This window comes from Desmodus rotundus, chromosome 6 (assembly GCF_022682495.2).
Source record: "Desmodus rotundus isolate HL8 chromosome 6, HLdesRot8A.1, whole genome shotgun sequence".
NCBI classification, from domain to species: Eukaryota; Metazoa; Chordata; class Mammalia; order Chiroptera; family Phyllostomidae; genus Desmodus; species Desmodus rotundus.
Genome location: NC_071392.1, coordinates 119,115,216 through 119,132,944, shown reverse-complemented (window position 1 = coordinate 119,132,944; position 17,729 = coordinate 119,115,216). Strand labels below are relative to the sequence as shown.

At 39.7% G+C, this 17,729-nt stretch overlaps 1 protein-coding gene across 2 annotated transcripts in view; it reads left to right on the top strand.

Annotated features, from left to right (window-relative positions):
- Positions 1-3,354: 3,354 nt before the first annotated feature.
- GPCPD1 (glycerophosphocholine phosphodiesterase 1) overlaps positions 3,355-17,729 on the top strand; it is a 55,053-nt gene continuing 40,678 nt past the window's right edge. Inside the window, exons 1-4 of one of the 2 annotated variants that reach the window (XR_008427044.2) lie at positions 3,355-3,576; positions 9,061-9,134; positions 12,095-12,191; positions 15,015-15,099. Coding sequence is in view for 1 of the 2 variants with exons in the window: in XM_053925935.2 (XP_053781910.1) it covers positions 9,089-9,134; positions 12,095-12,191; positions 15,015-15,099 (228 nt within the window). In the remaining variant the exon portion in view is untranslated. The remainder of the gene's footprint in view (positions 3,577-9,060; positions 9,135-12,094; positions 12,192-15,014; positions 15,100-17,729) is intronic. The other variant, XM_053925935.2, reaches the window with a different exon arrangement.

The window sequence follows — 17,729 nt, the reverse complement described above, 5'->3', positions numbered from 1 at the left end:
CTCAGTTGGTTAGAGCAGTGTCCTGATACAACAAGGTTGTGGATTTGATCCCTGGTCAGAGCACATACAAGAGTCAACCAATGAATGCGTAAGTGGAACAAGAAATCGATGCCTGTCTCTCCTCTCTCTCTCTCAAATCATTAAAAAAATTTTAAAAATGATACATAATACAATTTATGTCTAAATAGGTGTAAGAATACTTTCAGTAAGTAAAGTGAAACATTCTAAGTTATAAGAAAGTATGATGGCATGGTTTAAAGGACAGTTCTTTTTTTTATTTTAGTATTGTCTTACAACAGACTTCTTAGATTTGATGAAGCTCATAGTTCCTTTATAGAACTGAGGATCAACGAAGGCCTGGGAGGGACATGAGCATTGGGAGCAGCGGGTACTGGGTTAGACGCTGGGTGTCTTCTCAAACTTTGTCTCAAATAACCTTTGTTGTTTGAATTCCCATTGTGCTGATGAAGAAAAAGGTCAAGGAAGACATTTTGATCCTGCCATTTGAATCTTTTCTGCTCCAAACGTTTTGATCCTACGATGCATTTGAAAGCTTGGAAAGTAATGCACCAGAAAACCTGCAGCCAGTTTGAAATTAGTTTAAAGGTTCACATTTGAGGCACCTAAATAGTTTCGGAAATCAGCAATTTACTTATTGTGTGTGTGTGTGTGTGTGTGTGTGTGTGAATTTTTATAAGAGTTTACTTGAGGCAAACTGATGACATATGCCAGGAAGCAGGGTTTCAAATCATCTGGAAATCAACAATTTTCTCGGTTTCCTCCGTATGAAATTGACCTTTATATGAAAGGAAAATCAATTGCAAAAACTGAACTATAACAATTGTTTTTCTACATGAAGAATAAGTGGTGCATACTGTAATTTGGGAAATTTTTCATGGACTAATGCAGAGGAAATGAAAAGTATGGATAGTATGTTTGAGGAGCAGGGCCACTAGTGAGGTAAATAAATTACAGAAAATCAATAGTGTTTTGAGTCTGACAGTGGAGCAATTGTGGAATATCTCGGGAGAATATTTACAATATTTTAATAGAATGATCATGAGATAAGGGCAAATGGTCAGTGTTTTACCCAAGTCCTAATGAATATTTCTGGGAGAAGAATCGCTGTAAAACAAAGCTGGTGGCATCCTTTGACAGGATTTAGGGAAGGAGCCCGGATTAGGTCCATCAGCTTGACCTATGAACATTAGACAAGTAATTGCCTGACTAAATGGCCATTACAGGAAAATAAAGTTCTATAATAAACATTTAAAGGAAGCAAACTTGTACGAGAGAAATTCATCACTGTAGTATGACTAACAGCAGAAGAATGAAATAAACTCCAAGTTATTAGGAAATGCAGAACAGCAGACTTTAGCAGATAGTGGTACATAATTAGGAGGAAATTTTAATTCTTCAAGAGGTGGAATTAATATGAAGGCCATCAAAAAACTAATTTTATCCTGTGCCAATCGCAAAGTAGACACCTAATAATTATTTATTATCTGAATGGGTGACATTGTCTGAAATGCCCTGGGATCTAATCTAAGTTCAGATGGCAAATGTCATGAGCAATCTGATTTACAAAACTGGAAATTCTAAAGCTAGAGCTCATCTAATCCAAACACCTCCACAGTAGGCTCATTCCAACCAATTTACAACTCAAGCTATCTCTATTACATGTCCTTCAACATTTCCTACAGAAGTGTTGTTCAGAGAGCAGGACCAATACAAAGGCAATGGTCTGATTAAGATGGCAAAGTGGAATCACTTACGCTAACTATAATGGCTCTCAGTCAACCATAAAACTTTGGTCCAAGAGGAAAATTACCTAAGTCAGAGCAGATGTATCTGGCAAGGAGACACACTTAAGATATCAGCACGTGTGGTCAAAGTAGCTGTGTCTACAGGGGAGGATCACCCATATATAGGATCCTGGGCAAATTCCACACTTGGCATCAGGGGTACCAAGGCATTTATCAAAAAGACCCAGAAGGGTGGAGTACACCACTCTCAAGGTATAACTGAGTCAGTCTCCAGACCACTGCTGAGACACTGAGCTCCACACATCAGCATGTTGCTCCATGCCACGCTGATTTCCCTTGGCATCAGCCACCAGAGGATCTGCTCTGCTGGACTGAGGACTTGGTCTGCCCTGCTGCCCACCTGGCTCTGGAGGTCCTTTCTTACAGGACACTGACAACTCCCTTGCCCACCATACTGTCTCCTGGACCTGCAGACTGAGACTCTGTGACTCATGTTTGTTATCCTCCAATTGATTACTGTGTGTGTTATATTCCTCCTAGCTCGTTAGAGTTTGAGTAGGATATTCATGTGTGTTGATGTTCCACTTTGAGTGAACCTGCATTCAATAAAAGCTGATTGAATAGTGTAGTTACTGTGTGCGACTGTTGTCTATTCCTTGGTTCCTAGCTGCTCAGCAGGCAGCTAGCTGAACAGTTGCCTGCGTGACTTACACGAAAAACTGTATCAGGAACAGATGCTCCTGACAGGTTCTTTTTAATGTTCAGTATCTTACTGATTTTAATGAAGCTGATAACATAATTTTTATGTTAGTGGTTAGTTGGGGGTTAATCTTGATGCTGGAAAGACCACAGTTTAAGTTAGGTACCTAGCAAATGCTGATTAATTTTTCTGGGACCACCAAAACGGAGAAAAAAACTTTTTTTTTTGTGGGGCCAATTTATTTTCCAGAAAATAAACAACAACTTTGGCAGCGGATCTTTTTTAGCTTTCGGAAAAGTTCCTTCCAACTTTAATTTACATACAAATAACCTGGGGCTCTTGTTTTGCAGATTTGATTTGGCAGGTCAGGGAGGATCCCGAGACTGCAGGTCAGACATCTCCCAAGTGGTGCAGCTGGCTTGTACACCGTACTTTGCGTGGCCACAGTTACAAAAGCTTAACGATCTTAAGTCATTAATTCTCGCTTTCAACTTTAAAGCTGTGATCCAAGTGTGCTTGTTGTTTAGTAACGAAAGTTTCCAGAAAACATCTGGTCTGCTACTTTTCCTCACTTTCGAACGGGAAAAAATGCAATTCAGAATTGCACCTCCAGCCCCCAGATACTTGGTTATTATAAATAGCCTTTGGAGACCAAGGTACGCGTCTATGATTATGAGCTTGGTCTCCTCTGGGGCGCCGCGTCTCCTCTGTGTCGCCGTCCGCAGCGGCTCCAGGTCAGCGGAAAAAGCAGATGCCAGGAGCCCCGGGGATACCCGGCAACCCTCCGCCGCAGACTCGGCCCTTTTCCAGGAACGCAGGGCCCGCCCCCTCCGCGCGCGGCCGCCGATTGGCAGGGTGGGCGCTGGGCTTGACGTAAAGCCCCGCCCCGCCGCGCCGCAGGCTCCGCCCCGTGGGGTGGCCTGGCGGTTTGGTCTGGAGCAGCTGAAACCGGTTTGAGCGCGGCCGCTTCCTGCCGCTGGGTGCTGCCGCGGGCCGCCTTGGGGAGCGCTGGCGAGGCGCGGCGGCCGGAACCCCGCAGCTCGGCCGGAGGCACTCACTCGGGCGCAGCGGCGTCGGCAGCGGGGATCCGCGGACCCGCGGGCCCGGCAGGTGAGACGGGTAGCCGGGCGGACTGGGGCTCGGTGCATGGACCTGGGCGGCCGCTCACGTGGCAGCCGAGCTGTCAGGGCAGCCCGGCCAGGGGACGCGGCGGGGCTGGGGGCGTCGGGACCCGCGGCAGGGCCGAGGGGTGGACAGGGGCCCCCGCCCCAGGCCGGGCACTGCCTGACGGGGGATCGGCGCCCTGGACGTTCCGTCGGGCAAGTGGGTGGTGGGTAGCATCTATTTATTCAGCTTTTATTGTTTGCTGCCACGTTTCCGCCGGTCTGTGGCTCAGTTCCTCTCTGAAAATTTGGCGAAGTAACGCACAGGGCGTAGGACCCCCGCGAGTACCCGGAGGGCCAAGTTCAGGAACGGAGAAACAGCAGTGAAGCCGACGTCGTCCGCGCGCCTGAGCCCCCCGCGCGCCCCTGGCCCGCCGCTGCCCTCGCGGTCGGCCCCCGAACGGGAGCGCTTTGACAACTGCTGAGGTTCCGAAATTGCCTGCCCGCGTCGTCCGGGGCTTGCGTGGATGATTCGGTCCCTCCAGGAAACCGAGGGGCCTTACTCTCCTAGGGGAAGGTTCCAGGAATAGACCTCTGTGCCCTCGATGCAGTTCCCGCACAGCAGCTCTCTGCTCTTCCAAGCTCTGCTTTTCCTGAAGCTCTGCCGCCTGCCTCGCTGAGCCCTGGGAGACGGCCTCGGTCGGGCGGGTGCGCCCGCAGCCCCTGCCCCGTGATCGAGGAGGGCCGCCCTGTTTTCAGGGCCGAGCCGCAGAGGATTCTGTCACCTTGAGGCAGCTGTTGCGGCTGATGTGGAGGAACCAGCGCAGGGGAACCGATGTTGTCGGGACTCCCGTCACCTTCCCCGGGTCTCCGCAGCTCCTACCCACTGCTCTTCCCCTTCGTGCCTCTCCGTCTTGCTGCATTTCTGATCGTTGTGCTTTGGCTAAAAAGTCAATACAGGCTATCAGTACCTTTTCCAACTCCTACTGTTTTGGCTACAAATAACACAAAATAAACATTAAGTAAAACTGCACATGGCCCTATCTGTTCTTGGTTTAAGAACTAGGGAGACCCAATCTTCTAGACAAAATAAGGCTTAGGAAAGTTGGACTCAGAGAAATAATGACCACAAAAGAAGTCCTGCAGTGGCAGAGTGAATACAGTTTGTATGTGCAAAAACTAGATCGGTGAGCCAAATCTGTGTGTGTTACTTAACCAGGAAAATTACATGAAATCTATATGCAAATAATATCACAATACTATAACATGGAAAATACTTGGAAAAACTTTACCGCAATGTTTGGAAAGTGATTAAGGAATTAACTTGGCTTAATGAAATCCAGAAATGCTTTCTTAATAAAAATCCATTCATGTCTGCATATATTTGATTAAAATATTGGCTCAAAGTACACTGGGATCAGTCTGGTAAGGTGGTAACGATCCTCCACCGGAATGAACAGAAATTAACTCAGGAAAATGTACATACATTCCTTTCTTACAGCCAGTTAGGAGACTCACAGCTATTAGAGTCTAGGAAAGAGCAAGGAGGATTGGAAACAGCTTTTTCTTTGAAAAAAAAATGAGGGGAAACAGTGAGAGATGTTCTTTTTAGCCAGAGAAACACGTTTTAGCTAAAAATATCTATGACTTAGATTTAGCTCTAAACTAAATGTCCCTGTACCATATTTGGCTTAAATCTCCCTTTTGTCCCCTACGCTGCTGGTAAACTAGTAAGGTCATGTATGGGAATAGTTTCTTTGACAAACAGAAGAGAGTAAAATTTATTGTGCCAGGTAGTATAAAATCAGAGGTATTTAAAAATGTAAATAACAATGTCATTTTGCTAATTGCTTGAGTATTCAGAAAACATTAAAATAGTGTTAAATGCTACTGAAGATCTCAGATGGCAATGCTGTTTAATATTTATCTTCAAGAAGCACAAAGTGGAGGTTGTATTTAAAAACAAAAGCAAACCAAAATCCTGTCTTAGGAAGCATAGTCTGTACGTGAGGTAATAGGTGAGTTGGTTAAATTACGTATACAGTCCGCTCACGTACGCTGCATTTTTCATCTTGTTTTATGTATATTTGGAAGACCTCCCCAGCAAGTGTTTTTTGCTTTGATGTTTTGCTTGTTTGGATGAAGAGGGAGTGTTATTGGGTCTGTAAATTCTGCGTTCCTCCACAGTACAGTATTTTACTTAGTCACCACTGTTTTGGTGATAGCTGGGTGCTTCAGTCCTGCACCAGAATTTTGGCCTCTGTCCACGATCAAGTAAACCGCTGAAGCAGCAGCTCCTCCTGGCTTTTATTTGGTATGGCAGTAAATTAAGGGAGTAGGGTGGAAATTAATCAAAATTATATGACTTTTGGCAGTCCAAGTGGAAGGTGGCGCTTTGTTGACATTTGGGGAGTGTTTGTGGGGATATCCTTGTCCTTTTATAGCTCTGTATAGTACATTTACTACAGCTGTGTCCAGCCAAGTTACTGTAGCCACTCTTACAAGCAACTTAAGAATAAAAGGCTCAGTTTTAATAATCAATTGATTTCCCTTTTATTAAATTGAATTTAGGTAATTTTCTCATTTAATGCAGTGGAAATGTGGAGAAAATTTTGTATCATTTGTTGAATTTAATGCATAAGAGTAATTACATCTGATATCCCTAAAACTGGTTAAAATATTTAAAATCAGTCATCTAAGAGTTGAGTACTGTGGGATTATGTAGACAAGATTGCCCTTAGTTGTCAACTGTGGTAGTAAACACTGGGTGAAAGTACAGGCAGGTGGAGATTGAGGTTGGTTATTCAGCAGTTTTCCTGGGTGATGGGGCTTTTTAGTGTGTCTCAAAATTACTTCAATAACTTAAGTTGAGCTTTTTTGCTAGTCTTAAGGTTTCTTCTTGATATGATATAAATTTAAATGGAAGATTGCAGTGCTTCAGTGAGCCATTTTATTTATTTGAAAAGGAAATACTTGTACTCAGTTATATCCGATGTCATGTTAAAAGAGAACTGTTAAGACATTTGGATAATAATGGGTTATTTTCGGGGGAGGTTAACAATCTAGGTAGTTTTAGATTTAGGACATTCTTTGGTGGTGCTTGAACTGGATGTATGTGCTTTACATAGGTCATGTTTACTCTTAGAAAGCAGATTAAGGTATCTTAGAAATGATTTTGATCAAGGACAGATTTTTTTCCAATGCAGAATCTTGGATTTTCTAGCTGAAATGGTAGAGTTGCCAAATAGGGAAGTCTTTATCCGAGTGACAAGAAACCACATTGACTGATGGTCTTGTTTATATATATTCAACCTTCACATTTATAATTGATACAAGTGGAATGATACATAGTTTATAACTAACACTGAGCCTGGACTGTTGATCCGCATAGCAGCCCCATATGAATAGATATTAGAGATCAGGTTTCTCAATCTCAGCCCTATTGAAATTTGGAGCTGGACCATTAGGTGTGGAGAACTGTTCTCTGCATTCTGCGGTGTTTAGCAGCATGGCCTCCACCCACTAGATGGCAGGGGCATCACCCCCGATTGTGGTAACCAAAAAACTGTCTCCTGATACTACCAGATACTCTTGGAAGGCAACATTCCCTCCAGGGAGAAGAGACTGGTGGTTGCCAGAAGGGAGGGGGATTGGGGAGTTGGGTGAAAAAGGTGAAGGGATTAAGAAGTACAAATGGGTAGTCACAAAATACAGGGGTGGAAAGCACAGCATAGGGAATATAGTCAATGATATTGTAATAACTGTATATGGTACCAGGCAGGTACTAGACTTACTCATAAAGTATGACAATGTCTGTCGATTAGGCTATACACCTGAAGTGAATATAATATTGAACGTTAGTGCTAATAAAAAATTTTTTAAAAATTAGAAAATAGTAAACTGTATGTTCACTTCATAAAACTTTTTTTAAAAAGTGCCTCCATTGGGAACCACTACTGTAGGTCTTCTACCTTGACTTAAAGGTGTGGTTAACTGTGGGTTCCGGTCTTCATTAAGTGACCATTGCATAGTAGTGTGTGTGTTCACAGGGAGCCAAGGGAGAACAAAGGGGAAATAGAAGAATAAACTGTGGAAGCTTCTGTAGGGCTTTTAAATACAAAATAATGTATAAAATAAATGCAAATGAACACTTTAGTAAGTTAGTAGAAGTGATACCGAATAACAACATTATTGGAATTTTTTAAGGAACATTGGTAGATTGGGGTGCAGAAATTTTGAGGGAGTACTGAAGAAGTTAATGTAGCTATGATGTATCCTTGTGTGGCATATATGTTCTTTCTATATTTAAATTATATAACCATCTTGAGAATCGACATTATATATTTTAAAAGGATAATCTATTTTTATCTTCCCTTAGGTACTTAAATTAGGGGATGGTAAACAGACTGGTTTGGCTGGGGAAACAAGTGAAAATTCAGACACAAAAAGGTGGATAAAAGATATCAAAGGCTTAGGAATTTAGATTTCTATAAGTAATTGAAGTGATTTCAAGAATATGGAGGAAGAATATTCTAAATGACATAAAATGTATTACTGGGAAGAGGTTTAGAAGCCATAACACAGGGAGGAGAATTAGGATTTTGAATGAAGTCCAAACTTCAGAAAGACAAGCATCTATGTGAGGTCAAGTAGAATCAACAGGGTTTGCTAATAGATTGGAAAGTTGAGACTCTAAATTCAAGTTTGCAGAACTGGACTTGATGGTTTTAAGGGTACTAAAGAGAAAGTATGAAAAGAGTGATTTGTGGGGGAAGGTTTTTGTTTGTTTGTCATTAGTTACTAAGAAGCACATTCTCAAACTTGTTGCACACCATGACCGGTTTGTCTCAATGGATGATACTTTGTTCTTTGGCGCTTTCTTTCTTATTAAAGTTGAAACCTAAAGTAGAAATCCTCTTTTGACCCAAGCCTTTTCTATCTATAGCTTTTTTACTTCCACCATAACATCCGCCTGGTCAGGAAATATAGGTCAAGTTCAGAACAGCTGCTTATCAGAAGAGAAAGTATATGACAAAAGAATCTTGCATCCTTAAAATAATTGGGGGGGGGCACACTTGTTTTGCAGTGTTTATGGTCCATATACTCTTATGGAACAGTTTTGTAGCATTACAGGCCCTAAAACTTGGCTAGGTACTACCTAAGTAACTAAGTCTGTCTATGTAGGATCTCAGAAATCTTTTGCTCACAGTTAAGATTCATTTTGGGGCCCTGGCCAGGTAGCTCAGTTGGTTAGAGAGCATTGTCCCGATACGCCAAGGTTGCTGGTTTGGTCCACAGTCAGGGCTCATACAAGCATCGACCAATGAATGCGTAAATAAGTGGAACAACAAGTCAGTGTTTCTCCCTCTCTCTCCCCTTTCCCCTTCCTCTCTCTAAAATTAAAAAAAAAAATTCATTTTTGTTTTTGTATAGCTATCTAGAACTGGTATTTTCATATATTACAAATGGCATCTTCTCTTTTTCTTTCTAGCACAACATCCTAAAATAAATCCGTCAGAATGACACCTCAGGTTACCTTTGAAATAAGAGGAACTCTGTTACCAGGTATTGTAAATGAGCATTTTTCTTGTCTGGCTTATCTTAAATATGGAGTTGTTATTAGAGTGGGCCTGATTTTTAGGTGAAAATATCTTTATGACTTGCCTGATACCAGAAAAGTGCTTGGAACATAGTAAACTCAAGGAAGAAAACAAAACAAAACACCCCCATTTTCCAAGACAGCTGTGATTTTATTTAACTTTGCACATGACAAAGATAATTAAGCTATGATTTTTAAGTAGCATGAAAATAAGGGAAATTTTGTGAGAGCGAGAAGTTGGCAAAATATTTGGCTAACATTGTCCCCTACTTACAAATTTTTATATTTAGCTTTATTGCATTTGCTGTTGTCTACTTAAGCAGGGTGAAATAATTTTAATTTTAAGTTTTTAAAACTTTTATTGTTTTTAGTGTGAAATTATTTTAATGTGAAATAACGTGTCAAAACAGTATCACACCTGGGTTATATGCCTCCTTGTTTAACATACTCTGGCTATACTTGCCGGTCCTTAAAGCTGTTGCATTCCTTCTCTAGAATCATTGGGACTTTCTCAAATTATTTCTTCTGCCCAGATCTATGCGCCCTCCTTAATTCTCTTTCCTGCAATCTCCCACTTTCAACTAAGGTCCCTGTGAAATCAGGGTTCCAGGACTTGAACACCTTTTACAGATTTTATGGAATTATCTGAGTAATTTTTTTGGTGGATAGGTTATAAGCTCTATGAAAAAATGTGACTTTGTCTTGTTCATGCTGAATTCCTGCACCTCTCACAATGCCTGGCTCACCGCGGGGGTAAGTGTGTGTTCAAAGAATGAATGAATGATTGATTCACTCTGTATATTTAGCATCTTTGTTTTAGGAGCTATGACAGCAGTTGACATAGTCGTGTGTCTAAGTGTAAATTCTTAGCCAAGATGATCTGATGCAGCTCATCTCTGGGCAAGATTCCACAGATTGAAGATTACTAGTTAGCTGATGGGTTGGCTCCCTTGGGTTGAGTGCTCACCTCCAGCCCTCTCTGCAGCCGCCTCTGTGGGAGAAGACTACAAAACTGTATCATTCCCATTTAGGGAGCTGTACAAAGGCAGTTTAGCTAGAAGGAGCTGGCTATGTCAGGCAAATAGACTGACCACACAATTAGCCATAAAAGGATCATTTTGGCAAGAGGGAACTCTCATCCTCAAGGACTAGAGGGAAGATAATGGTGGATATGGATGCAGATGAATATGTGGGTGGGAAGGAGAGGACATAGAAGGACAGGGAGGGGATGTTGGGGAGACCCTCACAATCCCCAGGTCTCTCCCATCACCTTGATTTCTTCTCCAAAGGAGGAGGAAGTGTTCTCTGCTGAGTGTTGAGCAAGTAGGGAGGGGTGAGGTTAGAGGGAACAAGTAAAAAGAATATGCGGGGGTGCTATTTGCAAATTAAAGTCTTTATAATCCTTTATAAATGAAAGCTAATTAAAGAAAGAGATCTCTCTGTTCTAGTAAAGTTTCCCCCTTTTCCCTCATAGAAGCCATATGAAAGGCAGTCAGCAGAAAGACAAAGTACAGTAACAATGCGGAGGAGCTGGTAAAATGCTGGAGCACTTATAGGAGGGAAGAGTGAACCACCAACTGATCGCCTACGTTTTACTTCTCCATTTGGGGTGTATGTTCTTTCCAGAGCAAAGAGTAGCTGCTGTTTTGTGTGGGGCTAAGGAATAACTGGCTCCATGAAAAAGTTTGAATGGACTCTCCTTTCCAAAGGAGGTATAATGGGCCTGAATCAGTGATTTTATGGTAATCTGTATTTTGAGCTAGGAGCCACAGTGTATGCTATTGTATGCATAGCAACATATACGTTCTTGGGAATGAATATTTGTGCCTTGTATTTAGCAATAGTGTTTATCCTTTAAAAAAAAAAACAACAACCCAGAAGGTATGATAACCTAAGTTAATGGTAACTGATTACTTTAAAGGACTTATGTATTTGAAATATTTTGATATAAAATCTTCATAGACAATCACCTTGTGCTTTATGCACATGTATTTAGAACTCTGAAAACTCCTGAATGACTCTCATACCTAGAATATTTCTTAAGTTTTACAGTCCAAGCTTACAAAATGCTTGTGCAGGCAGCTAAACCACCTGTAATTCATGTCTTACCAAAGCAGTTCCTAAGGCTGGAAACCACGCTAGTCTCAGAAAGTGGAGGAATTTGTCTTAAGGTTTATCATTCGGGCCCAGTTCATTATCTTTCTCATTATGAATTTTAATTATTTTAATTCAGTATGTGTTGATAGAAGTTAAAGACTTCTGCATGTTTATATCCATGAAGGTGTGGACTTCTGCTAAATATATATAAGTTTAGAAAATTTAGATAACTCTGTGTTAGTTTGTTGATAAGAAGTAGTCTTTTTTTTTCTCTTATAGCATTGTTCTATTTTTTATAGATTTTTAATTATTTATTGTTCAATTACAGTTGTCTGCATTTAGATGAGAAGTGTTCTGATGAAACAATAGTCATTATTTTTATAAGTTGTACTAGATTTTTCAGTGTAATTTTTGAGGATTTTGTTGTTACATTGCTCCTGTCCTGGAAATGATCAATTACTGTTTCTTTAGAATACTTGCATGCATTTAGCAATTGCCCCTTTAAATTGGAAGCTGCCTTGAAGGTGGGGACTGTGGTCTGATCACTTTGTCTTCTTGGTCCTTGTTTATTGGTTCAATATGTAGTTGATCAAATGAAGAAAAGTTCATCCTTCCACCTCCCTCTTTGTCTCTGGCTTTGATTCTGTAGAGGTGGGTCAAGTTAATAAGGTAGGTGCTAGTATGGTACCTGGGTCCAACCCTATGTTTCCAGTGAGGGGACTCTGCATCCAGTAGAACGAATGCACTGACTGCTCGTTTCTTGCTGTCTGAAACTAAAACTTGAAACTCTCCTATTTATGCCACTGTAACTGGTGTTCTGTTCCTTTAGGAGAAGTTTTTGCAATTTGTGGAAACTGTGATGCTTTGGGAAACTGGAATCCTCAAAATGCTGTGGCTCTTCTTCCAGAGAATGAGACAGGTGAAAGGTAAGCATGGAGATGGTAGGTTACAGAGTAATTGTGACATTCAGATTATAAACTTGGGGACTTCTGAGATAGCTTGGTATATTTTTCTTTTAATTTTAATTTTATCAAAGTTATCACATGTGCATAAATGAAGAGTGATACTTTCACAAAATTTGTGGTGAGGAAAGAGTTAACCTGTTCCTCAGTTTCTCTCTCTCAGACAACCATTTTCAACCCTTAGTTGGTTCTTCTGGTATTTCTGAATAATAGGCTTATATTGCTATTCCTTTTTTTAAAAAAACCTTTTTAAGGCAGTATCTTTTTCTCAATACATCTTCTTGATAAAAGATTTAATTTTTGCTTTAGCCTATAAAATTTTTTTTCAGGTGTGTATAGTATTAACTAAAAGCCGAGAGTGGAACACATACTTATTTAGATAGCTAATGTAATGAAATGAACTCAGTATGGAGATTAAATACAACATTAAACTTAGCATGGGTGTATTGGCGCATTGGGCTGGGGGAAGGTGGATCTGGGTGCTGGTTTCAGTTCTGCATTTACCTGTGATCTTAGGCAGATCTAATATCTCTAGGCCTCGGCTACCTGGTCTACACAGTAATGAGGTTAAGGTAGAATCAGTGAATGTCAACAAAGAGGGTGCTTCTCCGCTTGGGGATACTTGAGAGTGTTGTGGGTTGTCAGGATCTAGGTATGGGGGCAGGGTGAGGAGAGATGAGGAGGTCTTAAATAGTAATATAGATGCATGCAATACCCCTTGGGAGATATACTAAATTTGGTGATTATGAAGCTCTAATTCTGTTTTCCTATGGAGCAGTGATACTAAAAATGTGGACTGTGGACCATGCTGGACAAAGCTTTTTTTTTTTCTTTAATTAGTGCATAATATGAGAAACACAGACATTGAGAGAAGGAATTTAGAAATACTTATAGCAGTTTGACATGCTAGGGCATCCTTGCATGTCACCATGGACTCATCCCGTTGAACTGAGGATGGAGACCAGACATCTTGGTTGCAGGAAACCAATACTGGTTGGGTAAAACAAACGAAAAACGGGTGGACCCTTGCAGCAGATAGTTTGAGAAGCAGTAATGGCAAAGCAAAGGAAAATAACAAGGAAATAAACTAAGAAAAAGAAAACAAAAATATATATAGAACACCCTTTTCGCTGTTTGTCATTAATGTGGCACATTTTTTCAGCCACAGTAAAGGTCTGTTGATAATGATACTAGAATCACAGAGGAATGAGATGTTTATTCCTTTTAAGTGGCTATTTTTTCCTTGATTTTTGGATCAGCCACTCCTATGAAGTGAAATCTCTTATCTTTCTGAACTTGTTCCTAAAACCCCTCTGCTCTGAACTTTTGAGCTGCCCTGTCACCTCTGTTGAGTCCGTTTCATCCAGCTTCGTCAAAGTGATGTGGGCAGAACGAGGTAACACTTAACAACTTAATGGGACCAGCCACTTTCACATTGCTGATGTACATTGATTAATATATGGCAGATAATGCACAAGCAGAAAGGAAGTAGATGATATAAAAGGCAAGCATCATTTGCCTTTGGACACCAGCTTTGTGTTTTAGAAATGAGTTTCTTTGGCATTTCAGTGTACTGTAGCAGAGATGGGAAATACATTTCACCTTATACTTGGTAGAGTTTGCCTGAACTCCTGTGTTGAAAATGATTCTGAGGCCTCTGAAGGAGAACTAGTAGGGGCACATAGGCCAAGCATTTGCTATCCCTGTGTTACATCAGTGATTCAAAACCAATCATATACATCCAATGCGTAGGAAGTTTTATAAAACTCCATATGACCAGTCTCCACCCCAGACCTATGAAATTAAGAGTCCCCCCGCCCCGGGGTGGAGGCAAGGTATGTGTATTTTGTTACCACCAGATTAATCTGATTACTAAAGGTAGGACCATGGATGACAGCTGGTTGTGGATATTTCTTAGGAACCACAGTTGAGGCAGCGTGAGGATAATGCTCTAAAGCCTGTCTTGGCAGATCCAGGTGGGGAGCAGTGCTAGCCATCTGGTGTCACGGAAGAACATTTGGAGCTGTCATGTATTCACTGAACTGTTCATGCAGAATTAATGTTTGAGTAATGGTCTGTGACGGAGATTCTCAAACTTAAGTCTTTGTCATGGAGTCACTTGTTAAATTACAGGTTGTTGGGCCCCACCCAAGTTTCTAATTAAATAGGCCTAGGTGTGGCCTGAGACTTTGCATTTCTATCACGCTCCCAGGTTATACCGATGGTTCTACTGGTCTATGATTTGAAGCTAAAAATCAGTTCTAATCATGAATTGTAGTGAATTTTCTCACTGTTGAGTTAAAGTTTTGGAATAGTGATGCAGACACTGTCTGGCCAATAGTGATGTCTGACTCTGGCTTCCACTTCTGCTCTACTTTCTTTTTCTGTTTGGAATACTTCTAGCTGTTGTATGTCTTGTTCCTTCTCATCATTTAGGTCTCAGCTCAGGCAATTCTTCCTCACTGAGGCCTCCTATTCAAAAGCCTCCTCCAAAATTTCCTGTCACATCAGAAAGGTCAAATAGCCCTTGTTATGTATGTTGCTCGGTTATTTGTTTGTCTACCCACACAAGAAAGCAATCTCCTTGAAGATGGGGCTCGCTGTGCCTCATTCATCAATGTGTTCCCAGCACCTGGTACAGATTAAACCTAAAATAAAATTTTGTGTAGGAATAGATAAGTGGTATGGGTCATAGACCTTTCTTGAATGGTTTTGTGAATTATATATAGTCTTTATGCATTTTACTTTGATATTGATGCTGCTGCTTTAATTTTTTTTCCCACACAGCATGTTATGGAAAGCAACCATTGTTCTCAGTAGAGGAGTATCAGTTCAGTATCGCTACTTCAAAGGGTGCTTTTTAGAACCAAAGGTATGTTTTCTTCATCTAGTTTCCAGTTTCTTTAGCAGACTTCTTTCAAAAGCAACTGATTTATATTTTGAAACATTAAAAGTAAAATGAACTTGTTTTGATCAAATAAGGAAAACAGAACTTTAGATTAATAACATTTTAGTACCAAAAAAGCAAGGAAGTAACCACTTCAGATGCAGACGATGTGTGTAATGGAATTTTTAAAAGACTAATAGTAAGTATGTTGCAATATTGTCATCATGAAATAGGTTTTAATGATATGTAAATGTTCTTGATGGGTAGGTATACATTTTCTCTTAACTTTTGTAAACTAATTAGTAACCAGTTGCAAGGGTTTTTCTTTCTGTTTTTTGATCCTTGTGTGGTATGAATACATTTAGAGGCGTATATAGCCACCTTTAAGTGAGTAATTACTTTTAAAAATTATTTCACGGCAGCTGTCTCTTAATGGCTGCATTGTAACTTCTATCAAAACTGATGTCATTTCTCTTGGATTTTTTTCAACAATGGTGTTGATAGACCAGGATCTCTCCTGAAGGCCTTTGGAGTAGCTATTAAATCTAAATCTGCTTGCTCACAATGATTTATTATTTTGGGATTGTTTTCATATTTAGAAAAAAAAGTTGATTCTTTTCCTCTTATTTGGAAGATACTTATTTGCTGAAAGGATTCTTTTCCTTCAGAGTTTTGCCTTTGAGCACACTTGGGCTGCATGTGAACAAGGGTTTAGGCAGGAGTCTAGGAACAAAACATAGATTAGCACTCTTAAAAGATTTTATTTCCCTTTGTGGTCATTGAATACTTGTTAAATGTGAAAAATGCAAGCAGCCACTGTTAGCTCATTCTTTTAGCCACCATTATAAAAAAAGAAAAAACTGACAAACCCACTTCAGCTGTCTTTTGCACCTATTACGTTTCTTATTCCAAGAATATATTGTAAATACTCAGTAATTAAACTTAAATTACATTATGGTTGATCATTGTGTTGGCTTATCTTGACAATAGTCTCACTTTATGACTTAGGAAAAGATCATCTATTTAGTGTAGGGGTTATGCATCATGGCATTGTTCTTCAGTATAAATTGAGCGATTGTGCACAGATACATTGAAAGCTTATTTGTGGGTCCTGGTATGTGAAATTTGTAACATGTGAAATCAACTAAATTTTACTTAAAGGGGCATTTGATCAAGAAAAATCATAATGAGTCCTTTGGGCATATATTTTTAAAGTAAGACTATTGTCAACACAGGTTAAATTAAGCCAACCTATACATTATGTCCCCACTTCATTGAAAATGTAACCAAACGCAGCAAATCAGTCTAAAATGCCTTTTTAAAAAGATTGGCAAGAAGTCTACTTACAGTAAGAATCAAGTTTTTCCCCTTGTAATACTTGCAAAAGTTTACAGTATGTGTTGGTGAGTGTGTTTCTTTAAGTAGGTGCTCTGTATCGTGTACACATGTACCGTGTGATGCAGGGGCTGCCATGGTAAGTATGTTTTTCATGGAATAGAGTAAATAGCTACATAAAATCCCATGCATATGGCTAGAGGCCTTTTCCCCCCATATGCCAGCTTAAAGTGACACTTTTTTTTAAAGTTGGTGGCGCTTTTTAAATGAAACTTAATTTTTAATAGAAATACTTATGAAACTTTGTCTCAATTTTCTATTGTCAAATGATAGAACAAATGTACAAGGAATCTTAAATCATGAAATGTTGTAAATTATTGGAATATTAATATAAAGAATAATAGGAAAGCAAAGTAATTGTGAAAGCATTGAAAAGCTGAAATGGGTAATAAAACTAATTCTACTGGGTCAAGTTTTCAGAGGTAGTCTACCCAAGCAGTTGTAGTACCTAAGCTAAAAATCTTGTGATCTCGTCACTTGACTTTCAGACTTCAGCTTCCTCGTCTTTCAAATGAAGGGTTGAACTATAAATTTCTTAGGTCCCTTCCATTACTAATATTTTATTATAAATAATGTAAAATTTTATTATTCATATTCTCTTTTATATTTTGCTCCTTCTGGCATCTTCCTTTTAGTCTAGAAGTTGAACCTTGCAGTCCTTTTTCTCTTAATTCTTCATAGCTACATGTTCTCTTATACTTTTTAGAGTTAGAATAAGGTATTAATTTGTTGAATTTAAGATAAATTTATAGGTGACATATCAAAGTATTAACTTACATCAACATGGGAAACAAAGGTAGTAGATGTTCCTGGAATGAAAGCACTGCAGTGAGCCTGCAGCTAGTCCATTAATTTCACATCTTCGCTAAAGTAATTTTTGATTTAACATGCAATTTAAACATTTTTAAAATCCATGTCTACCCCTCATATGGCTAGAATTAGGGTAGTTGCCTTTAGAGAAATGTTGGTCAATTTTTAATTATATTGTCTTTGAAATATTTCCTTCATCTCAGTATAAATAGCTCTTTATTTTTCAGTAACATATCTGTTTCTAATTTTTACAGGTGTTAACATTCACTCATAATTAGATTCATTAAAAACTCTTCTACTTTATTCTTAATCTCCGTTGATTTTTATTTAAATCTTTTAACAAAAGCATCACTCATCTGTGATAGACAGATAGATGATGGTTTATTTTTAGAATAGCCTAGAGTGTTATT